Source organism: Canis aureus, chromosome 29 (assembly GCF_053574225.1).
Source record: "Canis aureus isolate CA01 chromosome 29, VMU_Caureus_v.1.0, whole genome shotgun sequence".
NCBI classification, from domain to species: domain Eukaryota; kingdom Metazoa; phylum Chordata; class Mammalia; order Carnivora; family Canidae; genus Canis; species Canis aureus.
In genome coordinates this window covers 38,962,299-38,978,318 of record NC_135639.1, presented here as the reverse complement: position 1 = coordinate 38,978,318, position 16,020 = coordinate 38,962,299, and the positions used below count along the sequence as shown (strand labels likewise).

General features: G+C 39.7%; 1 protein-coding gene across 1 annotated transcript; it reads right to left on the bottom strand.

Annotated features, from left to right (window-relative positions):
• Nucleotides 1-876: 876 nt before the first annotated feature.
• Nucleotides 877-1,857, bottom strand: LOC144300871 (olfactory receptor 6C65-like). Its single transcript, XM_077877050.1, has one exon. The coding sequence runs from the start codon at nucleotides 1,855-1,857 to the stop codon at nucleotides 877-879; it is 981 nt and encodes a 326-aa protein (XP_077733176.1).
• Between the last annotated feature and the right edge of the window lie 14,163 nt (nucleotides 1,858-16,020).

Below are 16,020 nucleotides of genomic sequence, written 5' to 3'. Positions count from 1 at the left end.
TTTATTTTAATTAGTAATATGAAGTAGATAAATAACTTAGATTCCATCAATTTGAATATTGGGAGGAAATTATAGAAATATGAAATAAGTGCTCTCTCCCACTGATATACACAAGTATTCTGTGGTAACAGCTTTAAGATAGGAACCAATCATGAGTATGCATTATGCATCTGAGGAGTAGGAACTGGAAGAAATAATTTAGGAAAGCTGGTGAATTATGGGATGCTGAGGTCATTCCCTTTCCTTGGAGAATGATCTAAGCCTGAGAACAATTCTGTTTCCCTCCAGTATTGGATTGATGCATACATATGTAGCTAAGCTAAGAGCCAAGATCAGCATTTCAGAGCACACCTGATGCAAACCATATATATTCCAAAGTGAAGGGTACTACAACCACTATTTCCTTGGGTGACGCTGAGGGAATGTGGACCAAAGTTTTAGTAGTATTCCCATAATTTTCATCATAACCAAAAAGTAATAAAAAACCTTCTATTGTTTATTATTTAAGGGCCTTTTGTTTAATAATTAATCTATTGTGCCATGATTGTGGATAGAGAGAAGTGAAATAAAAAATAATAAGTTACTACATTTTGGAAATTTCAAACACATCTTTATATCAGAGGGAAGAATAAAAATTTAGTAAAGGATTTGCAATTAAAATTGTCATGAATATATGGAATATTTAAGGAAAAGATACTTATGCACATGAAAGGAAAATGTGGCCTTGCAAAAACAGATTTCCATTTTCCTAGGGATGTGCAGGGTTAAGTGAGGTCTTCCAGATACCCTGCAGAACAACTCTGTGGACTGCTACATTAGCCAGAATGAAGACACAGGGTTCTCTAAGGTCTTTCATTCCAGGCCATGTGATTTTTTTCATCTTGACATTTTCATTCTGCACATTGTCTCTCTCAGAGCCTGGTGGACCTGCTTGTTCCGCAGAGTGTAAATGACAGGGTTGAGCAGCGGGGTCACCACCGTGTTCACAAGGGCAGCCTCCCTGTTGGAGTCCATCCTGTTCGTTTGCTTTAGTTTTACATATATAAAGACACAGCTGCCATACATCAGAGAGAGGACTATAAGGTGAGAGGAGCAGGTGGAGAAAGCTTTCTGTCGTTCCCTAGCTGATGGGAGTTGTACAATTGTGACTATTATGTTGCTGTAGGCAATGATGGTTATGATAAGGGATGTCAAAAGGATAAACAAAGCGAGGACAAAAGCCAACATTTCAGTAGGTTTAGTGTCAGAACAGGAAAGATGAATCAGGGGGCCAATGTCACAGAAAAAGTGAGGGATGACATAGGGGCCACAGAAGGATAACTGGGAAACTTTCACTACCAAACCAGTGATGAGAGTGAAGGCCAAAGTGAAGCAGGTAGTGACCAGGAAGGAGCAAGTCTTCAGGTTCATGATGGTCAAGTAATGCAGGGGCTTGCAAATGGCCACATACCGATCCAGAGACATCACTGCTATGAGAAAGAAACCTGCTGCTCCCAGAAAGAAAAAGAAAAAGGTTTGTATGAAACAGGCAGGAAAGGAAACGTTTTGCTTGCCTAAAAGAAAGATGACTAACAACTTAGGAATAACAGTATTTATGAAACAACACTCCACAAAGGAGAAAATGCTGAGGAAAAAGTACATAGGCATGTGGAGCCGGGAATTAGCACAGATGATGGTGACTATGACAGCATTGCCTGCAATGGATGCCAGGTATGTCAGCAGGTGCACCAGGAAGAGAAACTTTCCCAGGTGCTGGATGTCAGGGAACCCTTCCAAGGTGAATTCCTGGACAGCTGTCCCATTCTCCATTTCCATGGGCATCTCTTTCCACAGCATCATACGTACATCATTATACATTTTATTATTTTTGATAACATTAATTTGTAAGTAAACATAGCAATAATGTTAGTAATATTCCTTTTGACTATCCCTTTTATTTTATAGATTTTATTTTTTAATTTTTGAAAAATATTTTATTTATTTATTTGCCAGAGAGCGAGCGAGAGAGAGAGCGCGCATGAGCAGAGGAGAGAGGGAGAAGCAGGCTCTTTGTCAAAGAGACAGCCCGATGTGGGACTTGATCCCAGGACCCTGGGATCATGACCTGAGCCGAGGGCAGATGCTTAACTGACTGAACCACCTAGTGCCCCTTGGCTATCCTTTTTAATTATGTAACACATTCTACGGTCATTCATCATCTGTTGAGGACTTATCCTTTTTCTATGCTTGTCACTGAAACTCAGTATTTCTATTACTCATCATAAAAACCCTGAGCCCCTTCTTTCTTCCACAGAATCAGAAAGAAACTGAGGCTTTGAGAATTCTAGGGAGCTTAGGTCACATAGCCGGACTTTAGCTAGAATGCCTGAATTTGAATAACTGCTGTTTCCAAAGGCAGTCACAAAATATTTTAAAACAGAAACAAATATATTGTTTTTTTTAACAAATATATTGTTGATGATCTCTCAACCTTAAGTGAAAGATTACTTTTATTTTTTTCTTAATTGTTTATATCCTTAGATAATATCACTGCTGTGTTACAGACCTGTGGAATGACATGGGGCTTAGAGAGGATTCTCTAGTACAAGAATTTTATGGAAAAGGCTGGAGACCAGAGACACTGGGGGCTGCTCATAAACATGAGGTGAATTGACATCTAGGATTTACCACCCACCTTCCCATGGTTCATGCTGGCCTGTGACAGAAGTGGGAGTGATAGTAGGTCATAGGAATTTACCCAGTTAGGAGGATTTGCTGGGCATCTGACACTCATACACTCACTGTTATATCAAAGCTCAGCAAACATCTCTCTTCAGTCCTCTCAATGAGTAACTTCTCTCAGGATGGTGTTTGTCTCTAGCATCTCAATAGTTGCCCAAAGGTTGACAGTGTGGAATGTCACTGTCAGTAATCCACTGTGGGCCAGGTGCTGTGAAGGGCTGCTCCTGGAACTGAATTGCTTACTCCTGAATGGCACAGCCCGAAGGAGCTTCTCTTTCAGTTCCTGTTGATGACAGTAAGTCCATCAAGTCACTAGGGTCTCTGAGGCCAGACACACACAGAAGAGTCACCATATGGGAGGCAGGGCTTCCGTTCTTTGCAGCTATTGTTTTCTAAGAAACCAAGAGCTTGCTCTGGGCTGAGGGGATAGAAGAGAAGAAAGAAACTTACTTGTCATAGGCTGTTATCCCAGAGGGTGGTGAATCTGCATGCCATGCTGCCAGTGTTCTGGCTGACAAAGCCCTATTTCCATAGTCCTGAAATTTCATAGCACGACAAGGCTACATGGCAGCCTGAGACCACTGAAACCACAGGGAGCAGATGTACCAAAACAACCACATTTCACTGCTCTGAATTCTGGGCTAGTGCTGGACTCCTAGCCTACTTAAGGGTTCTGATGGAAGATCTGATTTTGCCTCCCACAGTGGGTATAAGTCCACCTACCATGCAGCAACATGGCTCTCACCTCCTATACCAGTTAACACAGCAGGCAGCTCCTTCTGCGTTTAGCCCTGGGGGCTCCTGAGATAAGGATCCTTCTGCTGCAGTGTTTCACATTATGGGCACACCTGCTCCAAGACACCTTCTCCTGCACCATGCTCCTCCATCATATTCTCACCTTTCTATGTGGAGAAACATCCTTGTTTTACTGCATCCACGGGGAGAAGGTGCTGACATGCAATTCTGTGGCTCTGTGATATTTATACCACCAGACTGGTTCACCCAGCCAGTGAGCAGAGAGGGTAGGCCCCCAAACCTTATGAGATGCTGAAGAGATAGGAACAGAAAGTAAAAGTATAGCAGGTGTCCTAGGGGTGCAGCTAATTGGTCACTGTTGAGAACAAGAATCACTGATGCAACCTTTATATTGATCTTCCCATGGTCTGTGGTGATGCTGACTCCCAGATGTCTGCACTGTTCTCTGCAAAATTTCTCAAGGAAATTATATGACAACATCCCAAGGGTTTTTAAAGTCACAAGTTGAATATTGCTACGGCTTTGAGGTATTTTTTTTAAATTTTTTTGTTGGACTTCAATTTGCCAACATTTAGCATAACACCCAGTGCTCATCCTGCCAAGTGCCCCCTCAGTGCCCATCACCCAGTCACCCCACCCCCCGCCCACCTCCCTTTACACTACCCCTTGTGTGTTTCCCAGAGATAGGTGTCTCTCATTTTTTGTCACCCTCACTGATATTTTCACTCATTTCTTCTCCCTTCCCTTCTATTCTCTTTCACTACTATTTATATTCCCCAAATGAATGAGAACATACGATGTTTGTCCTTCTCTGATTGACTTACTTCACTCAGCATAATACCCTCCAGTTCCATCCACGTTGAAGCAAATAGTGGGTATTTGTCGTTTCTAATGGCTGAGGAATATTCCATTGTATACATAGACCACATCTTCTTTATCCACTCATCTTTTGATGGACACCAAGGCTCCTTCCACAGTTTGGCTATGGTGGCCTTTGCTGCTAGAAACATCGGGATGCAGGTGTCCCGGCGTTTCATTGCATCTGAATCTTTAGGGTAAATCCACAACAGTGCAATTGCTGGGTCGTATGGCAGCTCTATTTTTAACTCTTTGAGGAACCTCCACACACTTTTCCAGAGTGGCTGCAGCAGTTCACATTCCCACCAACAGTGCAAGAGGGTTCCCTTTTGTCCGCATCCTCTCCAACATTTGTGGCTTCCTGCCATGTGAATTTTCCCCATTCTCACTGGTGTGAGGTGGTTTCTCATTATGGTTTTGATGTGTATTTCCCTGATGACAAGTGATGCAGAGCATTTTCTCATGTGCCTGTTGGCCATGTCTATGTCTTCCTCTGTGAGATTTCTCTTGATGCCTTTGCCCATTTCATGATTGGATTGTTTGTTTCTTTGGTGTTGAGTTTAAGAAGTTCTTTATAGATCTTGGAAACTAGCCCTTTATCTGATACGTCATTTGCAAATATCTTCTCCCATTCTGTAGGTTGTCTTTGAGTTTTCTTGACTGTATCCTTTGCTGTGCAAAAGCTTCTTATCTTGATGAAGTCCCAATAGTTCATTTTTGCTTCTCTTTCTTTTGCCTTCATGGATGTATCTTGTAAGAAGTTACTGTGGCCGAGTTCAAAAAGGGTGTTGCCTGTGTTCTCCTCTAGGCTTCTGATGGAATCTTGTCTCACATTTAGATCTTTCATCCATTTTGAGTTTATCTTTGTGTATGGTGAAAGAGAGTGGTCTAGTTTCATTCTTCTGCATGTGGATGTCCAATTTTCCCAGCACCATTTATTGAAGAGACTGTCTTTTTTCCAGTGGATAGTCTTTCCTGCTTTATCGAATATTAGTTGACCATAAAGTTCAGGGTCCCATTCTGGATTCTCTATTCTGTTCCATTGATCTATGTGTCTGTTTTTGTGCCAGTACCACACTGTCTTGATGACCACAGCTTTGTAGTACAACCTGAAATCTGGCATTGTGATGCCCCCACCTATGGTTTTCTTTTTAAAAATTCCCCTGGCTATTCGGGATCTTTTCTGATTCCAAACAAATCAAAAAATAATTTGTTCCAACTCTCTGAAGAAAGTCCATGGTATTCTGATAGGGATTGTATTAAATGGGTAAATTGCCCTGGGTAACATGGACATTTTCACAATATTAATTCTGCCAATCCATGAGCATGGAATATTTTTCCGTCTCTTTGTGACTTCCTCAATTTCTTTCAGAAGTGTTCTATAGTTTTTAGGGTATAGATCCTTTACCTCTTTGGTTAGCTTTATTCCTAGGTATCTTATGCTTTTGGGTGCAACTGTAAATGGGATTGATACTTAATTTCTCTTTCTTCAGTCTCCTTGTTAGTGTATAGAAATGCCACTGACTTCTGGGCATTGATTTTGTATCCTGCCACGCTGCCAAATTGCTGTATGAGTTCTAGCAATGTTGGAATGGAGTCTTTGGGTTTTCTGCATAGAGTATCATGTCATCGGCGAAGAGAGAGAGTTTGACTTCTTCTTTGCCAATTTTAATGCCTTTTATTTCTTTTTGTTGTCTGATTGCTGAGGCTAGGACTTCCAGTACTATGTTGAATAGCAGTGGTGAGAGTGGACATCCCTGTCTTGTTCCTGATCTTAGGGGAAAGGCTCCCAGTGCTTCCCCATTGAGTATGATATTTGCTGTGGGCTTTTCGTAGATGGCTTTTAAGATGTTGAGGAATGTTCCCTTTATCCCTACACTCTGAAGAGTTTTGATCAGGTATGGATGCTGAATTTTGTAAATGCCTTCTTTGCATCTATGGAGAGGATCATATGGTTCTTGTTTTTCTCTTGCTGATATGATGAATCACATTGTTTGTTTTACGAGTGTTGAACCAGCCTTGCATCCTGGGGATAAATCTTACTTGGTCATGGTGAATAATTTTCTTAATGTATTGTAGGATCCTATTGGCTAATATCTTGTTGAGAATTTTTGCATCCATGTTCATCAGGAATATTGGTCTATAATTCTCCTTTTTGGTGGGGTCTTTGTCTGATTTTGGAATTAAGGTGATGCTGACCTCATAGAACGAGTTTGGAAGTACTCCATCTCTTTCTATCTTTCCAAACAGCTTTAGTAGAATAGGTATGGTTTCTTCTTTAAACATTTGATAGAATTCTCCTGGGAAGTCATCTGGCCCTGGACTTTTGTGTCTTGGGAGGTTTTTGATGACTGCTTCAATTTCTTCCCTGGTTATTGGCCTGTTCAGGTTTTCTATTTCTTCCAGTTCCAGTTTTGGTAGTTTGTGGCTTTTCAGAAATGCGTCCTTTTCTTCTAGATTGCCTAATTTATTGGCGTATAGTTGTTCATATGTTTTTAAAATCGTTTGTATTTCCTTGGTGTTGGTAGTGATCTCTCCTTTCTCATTCATGATTTTATTAATTTGAGTGTTTTCTCTTTTGTTTTTAATAAGGCTGGCTAATGATCTATCTATCTTATTAATTCTTTCAAAGAACCAACTCCTGATTTTGTTGATCTCTTCCACAGTTCTGGTCTCGATTTCATTGCAAGTGCACATGGAACTTTCTTCAGAATAGACCACATACTGGGTCACAAATCAGGTCTGAACTGATACCAAAGATTGGGATCGTCCCCTGTGTATTCTCAGACTATAACGCCTTGTAATAAGAACTAAATCACAACAAGAGGTTTGGAAGGACCTCAAACACGTGGATGTTAAGGACCATCCTGCTAAAAGATGAAAGGGTCAACCAGGAAATTAAGGAAGAATTAAAAAGATTCATGGAGGGATCCCTGGGTGGTGCAGCGGTTTGGCGCCTGCCTTTGGCCCAGGGCGTGATCCTGGAGACCCAGGATCGAATCCCACGTCAGGCTCCCGGTGCATGGAGCCTGCTTCTCCCTCTGCCTGTGTCTCTGCCTCTCTCTCTCTCTCTCTGTGTGACTATCATAAATAAATAAAAATTAAAAAAAAGGATTCATGGAAACTAATGAGAATGAAGATAACAACCGTTAAAAATCTTTGGGATACGGCAAAAGCAGTCCTGAGGGGGAAATACATCGCAATACAAGCATCCATCCAAAAACTGGAAAGAACTCAAATACAAAAGCTAACTTCACATCTAAAGGAGCCCGTGAAAAAACAGAAATAGATCCCACACCCAGCAGAAGAAGAGAGTTAAAGATTTGAGCAGAACTTGTTGGGAGATTTTTGATTACTGATTCAATTTCTTAGCTGATTATCAGTCTGTTCAAGTTCTATTTTTTCTGTTTAAGTTTTTTAGTTTCTATATTTCTAGGCATTTATCCATTTCTTCCAGGATGTCCAATTAATTGGCATATAGTTTTTCATAATAGTCTCTTAAAATTGTTGGTATTTTTGTGATGTACTCCCATGTAGTCCCCTTATTCCGATCTCTCAGGGGTAGCCTTATTCTAAAATTGACACATATTTCTTTCGTGGTTTTCATGTTATTAGCACCTATAAATGTAATCCATAAAAATAAACAGCATTGTTTCACAGGTCTTCAAATTCTATAGAACAATATCATCCTATTTTTGCAACTACCTTTTATTTGTTGACAATCCTCTTAGATTTAACCATGTTGATACATGTAGTTATAAGTCATCAGTTCTATCTGCTATAGAGTATTTCATTGTATAAATATATTGTAATTCATTCATTCTCTTCAATTTTGTAAGTTTATTTGGTTTTTATTTTACTTTGCTTTGTTTTTTCTTTTTTTTGCTTTGTTTTTGCTATTTTAAAATAAACGCGTACCTCATTTAAAAAAATAAATCTCACAGAGGAAGACATAGACATGGCCAACAAGCACATGGGAAAATGCTCCGCATCACTGGCCATCAGGGAAATACAAATCAAAACCATAATGAGATACCACCTCACACCAGTGATAATGAGGAAAATTAACAAGGCAGGAAACAACAAATGTTGGAGAGGATGTAGAGAAAGGGGAACCCTCTTACACTGTTGGTGGGAATGTGAACTGGTGCAGCCACTCTGGAAAAGTGTGTGGAGGTTCCTCAAAGAGTTAAAAATAGTAGCATGTTTTTAAATCTCCATGTATTTTTTCTCTTTTCAGTTTTTTTCTTATGGTTCTCTTCCAGTTCCATAGTGTTGTAGTCAGAAAAAATGCAGGGATGATCTCAAACTTTTTGCATTTGTTGAGGTGTGATTTGTGACCCAGTGTGATCTACTCTTGAGAATGTCACAGTGTACTTGAAAAGAATGTATATTCTTTTGTTTTAGGATGGAATAATCTGAATATGTCTGTTAAGTTCATCTGGTCCAGTGTCATTCAGAGCCACTGTTTCTTTGTTGATTTTCTGCTTAGATGATCTGCCCATTGCTGTAAGGGGGATGTTCCCTACTATTTCCCTACTATTATTGTATTATCTTTTTTTGGTGTATTTTTTATTGGAGTTCGATTTGCCAACATATAGTATTATCAGTGAGTTCCATCATGTTTGCTATTGTTTTTTTAAATTTGTGACCCATTATATTACCTATTTGTGTGCTCCCATGTTGGGTGCATAAATATTTACCATTGTTAGATCCTATTGTTGGATTATACCCTTTGTTATCATATAGTGTTCTATATCTCTTGTCTTGTTACAGACTTTTTTAAAGTCTAATTTGTCTGATATAAGTATTGTTATTCTGGCTTTCTTTTGATGTCCATTTGCATGCTAAATGTTTCTCCATTCCCTCACTTTCAATCTACAGGTGCATTCAGATATAAAATGAGTCTCTTGCAGGCATCAAATAAGTGGGTCTTGCTTTTTTGTCCATTTTGACACCTTATGTCTTTTGATTGGAGCATTTAGTCCATCTACATTCAGAGTAATTATAAACATGTATTTAGTGACATTTTATTACTTGTTGTCATTGTTTCTGGAGATCCTTTCTTATCTTTTTCACTTTTCCTGTTTCCTTACACCCAAAGAGTCCACTTTAATATTTCTTGCAAGGGTGGTTTAGTGGCCACAAACGCCTTCCTTTAGTTCTTGTTTGTCTGGGAAAGTCTTTATATCTCCTTTTATTCTGAATGATAGCCTTGCTGGATGAAATATTCCTGGCTGTATATTTTTAACATTCAGCATGTTGCATATAGGATGCCACTCTCTTGTCTTGCCAAGTTTCTGTTGAGAAATCTGTGGCTAGCCTAGGAGTCTTCCCTTGTAAGTTAAGGATTTCTTTTGTCTTGCTGCTTTTAAGATTTTTTTCTTTAACCCCATATTTTAGAAATACAATTACAATATGCTTTGGTGTTGTACTGTTCTTGTTGATTTTGATGGAAGTTCTCTGTGCCTCCCAGATCTGGATATCTGTTTCCTTCTCTAGATTAGGGAAGTTTTCAGCTATTATTTGTTTATATAATTTTTCTGCTCCCCTTTCTCTCTTCCTTTTCTGGGACCCTAGACTATGACTATTATTATATTGGATGGAGTCACGGAGTTTCCTATATCTAATCTATTCTCGTGTTGCATGATTCTTTTTTCTCTTTTATTCAGACTCCTTGTTTTCCATTATTTTGTCTTCTGATTCACTAATTCATTTTCTACTTCTTCCAGCCTGCTATTCATTGCATCAATCTTGTTTCCAATCTCAGTTGTGGCATTCCTCATTTCTGACTGATCCTTTTATAACTTTTATCTCTGTGGTCAGTCTCCCTGAAGTCTTCCATTCTTTTGTCAGGCCCAGCGAGTATCCTTATGATTGTTGCTTTACATTCTCCATCAGGCATATGACTTGTCTGAGGACTCTGGCTGTTGACCTTACCTTGTTCTTTCATTTGTGATGAACTCCTCCATGTTGGCATTTTGTCTAAGTGTCTGCATTCCTCTGTGTGCTGAAAAAGCCAGCTATGTTTCTTCTTCTGAGAGTAATGGCAATAAAGAAGAGGTCATGTAGTATCCAGGGCCTAGCACTTGAAGGAATGTCTCTGGTGTGTCCTGAGTGTGTGGTCATCTGCAGAAGCTCTCCCTACCTGTGGTGGGCAGTGTTTGTTCTTGGCCAGAATGTGGTGAGTTTCAACTTGATGTTGTGTGGTCTACTGTGAAATAAGATGTGATTTACTTCCACTAGAACTGAAGCCATGCAGAACTCTCTGGTTGGGAGCTATGATGTGGGCTAGAGCTTGGGCTGGTCTGAGGAGAGGTCTGCCAAGTTAAATCTGAGACAAGCTTGACTGAGAAGGTCAGTCCCACTAGAGTGCAGTGGCCTAGGACTTGGTGTAAGCAAGTTAGGCAGACAGTGTTAGTGCTCTGCTGATTCCTGCAGGTGGTTCTGTGTTTATTCCGGGACAGGGGGAGGGAAACAGCACTGGCCAGATCCTTTGTTCCCAGAGAGGCATCCCTGGGAATGCTGCCTCTGGAGGATGTGCTCCAAGAGGAGTGAATAATTCCACTCTGTGTGTCTCAGGCATTCTTTAAATTGCTATTTCCACACCGTTGTCCCCTAGGGCATTTGCTTGCCTTCTGTCCAGGTATAAGGCAGTACCCTCTGGGCTCTCTCCTAGCCAAGCCTGCTCTACTTTAAAAGTCCAGGATTTCTTCCAATCCATGAGCATGGACTATGTTTCCATCTCTTTGTATCTTCCTCAATTTCTTTCAGAAGTGTTCTGTAGGTTTTAGGGCATAGATCCTTTACCTCTTTGGTTAGCTTTATTCCTAGGTATCTTATGCTTTTGGGTGCAATTGTAAATGGGATTGATTCCTTAATTTCTCTTTCGTCAGTCTCATTGTTAGTGTATAGAAATGCCACTGACTTCTGGGCATTGATTTTGTATCCTGCCACCCTGCCAAATTGCTGTATGAGTTCTAGCAATCTTAGGGTAGAGTCTTTTGGGTTTTCTATGTATCTTTTGGGTTTTCATATCATCTGTGAAGAGGGAGAGTTTGACTTCTTTGTCAATTTGAATGCTTTTTATTTCTTTTTGTTGTCTGATTGCAGAGGTTAGGACTTCTAGTACTATGTTGAATAGCAGTGGTGAGAGTGGACATCCCTGTCTTGTTCCTGATCTTAGGGGAAAGGCTCCCAGTGTTTCCCCATTGAGAATGAAATTTGCTGTGAACGTTTCGTAGATGGCTTTTAAGATGTTGAGGAATGTTCCCTCTATCCCTACACTCTGAAGAGTTTTGATCAGGAATGGATGCTGTATTTTGTCAAATGCTTTCTCTGCATCTAATGAGAGGATCATATGGTTCTTGGTTTTTCTCTTGCTGATATGATGAATCACACTGATTGTTTTACGAGTGTTGAACCAGCCTTGTGTCCCGGGGATAAATCCTACTTGGTCATGGTGAATAATTTTCTTAATGTACTGTTGGATCCTTTTGGCTAGTATCTTGTTGAGAATTTTTGCATCCATGTTCATCAGAGGTATTGGTCTATAATTCTCCTTTTTGGTGGGGTCTTTGTCTGGTATTGGAATTAAGGTAATTCTGGCCTCATGGAATGAGTTTGGAAGTATTTGATTTCTTTCTATCTTTCAGAACAGCTTTAGTAGAACAGGTACGGTTTCTTCTTTAAATGTTTAATAAAATTCCCCAGGGAAGCCATCTGGGCCTGGACTTTTGTGTCTTGGGAGGTTTTTGATGACTGCTTCAATATCCTCCCTGGTTGTTGGCCTGTTCAGGTTTTCTATTTCTTCCTGTTCCAGTTTTGGTAGTTTGTGGCTCATGGATTGGAAGAATTAACATTGTGAAAATGTCAATGTTACCCAGGGCAATTTACACATTTAATGCAATCCCTATCAAAATACAATGGACTTTCTTCAGAGAATTGGAACAAATTATGTTAAGATTTGTGTGGAATCAGAAAAGACCCCGAATAGCCAGGGGGATATTAAAAAAGAAAACCATAGCTGGGAGCATCACAATGCCAGATTTCAGGTTGTACTACAAAGCTGTGGTCAAGACAGTGTGGTACTGGCACAAAAACAGACACATAGATCAATGGAACAGAATAGAGAATCTAGAAGTGGACCCTCAACATTTTAAAAAATTTTTTTATTTATTTATGATAGTCACACACACAGAGAGAGAGAGAGGCAGAGACATAGGCAGAGGGAGAATCAGGCTCCATGCACCAGGAGCCCGACGTGGGATTCGATACCGGGTCTCCAGGATCGCGCCCTGGGCCAAAGGCAGGCGCTAAACCGCTGTGCCACCCAGGGATCCCCGACACTCAACTTTATCGTCAACTAATATTCAACAAAGCAGGAAAGACTATCCACTGGAAAAAAGACAAGCTCTTCAATAAATGGTGCTGGGATAATTGGACATCCAGAGGCAGAAGAATGAAACTAGACCATTCTCTTAAACCATACACAAAGATAAACTCAAAATGGATGAAAGATCTAAATGTGAGACAAGATTCCATCAAAATCTTAGAGGAGAACACAGGCAACACCCTTTTTGAACTCGGCCACAGTAACTTCTTGCAAGATACATCCATGAAGGAAAGAGAAACAAAAGCAAAAATGAACTATTGGGACTTCATCAAGATAAGAAGCTTCTGCACAGCAGAAGAAACAGTCAACAAAACTAAAAGACAACCTACAGAATGGGAGAAGATATTTGCAAATGACGTATCAGATAAAGGGCTAGTTTCCAAGATCTGTAAAGAACGTATTAAACTCAACACCAAAGAAACAAACAATCCAATCATGAAATGGGCAAAAGACATGAACAGAAATTTCACAGAGGAAGACATAGACATGGCCAACATGCACATGGGAAAATGCTCTGCATCACTTGCCATGAGGGAAATACAAATCAAAACCACACTGAGATACCACCTCACACCGGTGAGAATGGGGAAAATTAACAAGGCAGGAAACAACAAATGTTGGAGATGATGAGGAGAAAGGGGAACCCTCTTGCACTGTTGGTGGGAATGTGAACTGGTGCAGCCACTCTGGAAAAATGTGTGGAGGTTCCTCAAAGAGTTAAAAATAGATCTTCCCTATGACCCAGCAATTGCATTGCTGGGGATTTACCCCAAAGATACAGATGCAGTGAAAGCCGGGACACCTGCACCCCGATGTTTCTAGCAGCAATGTCCACAATAGCCAAACTGTGGAAGGAGCCTCGGTGTCCATCGAAAGACGAATGGATAAAGAAGCTGTGTTCTATGTATACAATGGAATATTCCTCAGCCATTAGAAATGACGAATGCCCACCATTTGCTTCGACGTGGATGGAACTGGAGGGTATTTTTTTTTTTTTTGTAGGGTATTATTTTATATACCCAGCTGAAATATGTTAGAATTCCAGTTGCTTTACATCTTTTCTAATCCTGTGTTATTCACCCTTTAATGTTTAGCCATTCAGTGGGGTTGCCATTTATTAAATTTTTAAATTTATAAGAAAAATTTAATTTTCCTCCTGTATAGTAGATCACATTTTAGAGACTCTCAAAGTATTAGTAAAATTCACAATTCCCATGTTTTTTGTTTGTTTGTTTTTTGTTTGTTTTTTTGTTTTGTTTTCTTTTGTTTTTTGCTGAGTGCCTAGTGCACACCAAAGGAAGCATTAACTTTGACTCTCTTGCAGAAGGGTGTACTCATGTTTCTATCAGTGTTGTCCACAAATTCCCAGATTCCTGAAGATGGCTGTGTCAGCACAAAATGAAGGAAAATTATAGCACATATTTTAAGAGACAAAAGAATTTGTAGAAAATACATAATTCAACCATTTTGGAATAGTCCAGTTATTATTTTATTACCAAATATTTGTTTTCTGTTTCTCAGTTTTGGTTTAGTTAAAAATCTCACCTATATTTACCTTTCTGAATCTCCCATGGTATTTGATCTGTTGCCTTTCAATGCTGATAGAACCCTTATGATCAATGAATTGTGATAATGATGGGACAATGATAATGATGATGATGATGAAGATGGGCAAGATAATGATGGACAGTGTACTGGTGATGGTTGCCTAGCACAATCCAAGCAAGTGTAGGTGCTCAATAAACTTATATTGAAAGATTAAGTGGATGAATGACAAATGGCATTTGTGGAATATTTAATACCTGCATAATACTATGCTAATTTGAGTTTACCTCATTATTCTTACAATGGTCTTTTGCTGTAGTTAATTTTATTTCCCCATATTTTTAAAGATTTTATTTATTTATTCATGAGACAGAGAGAGAGAGAGAAAGAGAGAGAGAGAGGCACAGACACAGGCAAAGGGAGAAGCAGGCTCCATGCTGGGAGCCTGACATGGGACTTGATCTCGGGTCTCCAGGATCACACCCTGGGCTGAAGGTGGCGCTAAACCACTGAGCCACCCGGGCTGCCCATATTTCCCCTGTATTAAAGAAATGGATAGAATCACTAACTGCCTGAATTGGTTGTGGTCACTCAGAATTCTAGTTCATATGCAATATCTAGATCTAATTATTCCTTCAGTGAGATGTTTGGTTAGGTCTCAGAATGTCAAGAATTAGGATTAGAGTGAATATTAATTTTTAATAGACATCCTGTTTGGTAGTTTAGCCCTGCCTTGTTCCTAATAAATGTTTGTCTGGTATTAAATGAGCAGCATAGTACTGTAGCTCTATCAGTAACCATGTTTTAGGTGGACATTTTTTTGTATATATTCCTCAGGAAGTTAACTGAAATGAGAATGTGTCCAAACCAAGTAGTATTCCTGAGTTCCCAGGCCTAATGCCATCAAAGAATACCTTAATAACATAATAATTTAACCATGCCTGTGATAGGTTACAACTGTGGAATATATAGCTGAATAATTGCTGAAATCTAACTAAATATTTTGCATGCATTATTACTCAGCCATTAGAAACGACAAATACCCACCATTTGCTTCAACGTGGATGGAACTGGAGGGTATTATGCTGAGTGAAACAAGTGAATCAGAGAAGGACAAACATTATATGGTCTCATTCATTTGGGGAATATAAAAAATAGTGAAAGGGAATAAAGGGGAAAGGAGAAAAAATGAGTGGGAAATATCAGAATGGGAGACAGAACATGAAAGACTCCTAACTCTGGGAAATGAACTAGGGGTGGTGGAAGGGGAGGTGGGCGGGGGTTGGGGGTGACTGGGTGACGGGCACTGAGGTGGGCACTTGACAGGATGAGCACTGGGCATTATTCTATATGTTGGCAAATTGAACACCAATAAAAAATAAATTTATAAAAAAATAAAGTCACAATAATGTGTATAATAATGAGTAATGCTTAAGATATCATGTTAATGAAAAAACCCACAACCAAGTGTGAAATTTTAAAGTTAACTGAGGCCAAGTGTCACCTTGCCTTCCCCTTCCTGACTGATCACCTGGTATCATGGTAAGTAAACAAAGATCCTGGAGAGCCCTTACCAACGTTCTCTAACTAGAGAAAAATGTGTGTCGTAGCAAATACTTAATCCTGACCATTTAATACCCTATGGAACTCCCATATCTATATGATCATCTAATCTTCGACAAAGCCAAAGAATGCCAATGAAAAAAAGACGGTCTCTTCAACAAATAGCATTAGGAAAATTGGAC

What these genes read in the sequence shown, in the direction of transcription:
- LOC144300871 (XM_077877050.1), bottom strand. Translation starts at nt 1,857, where the DNA reads ATGTATAATGATGTACGTATGATGCTGTGGAAAGAGATGCCCATGGAA.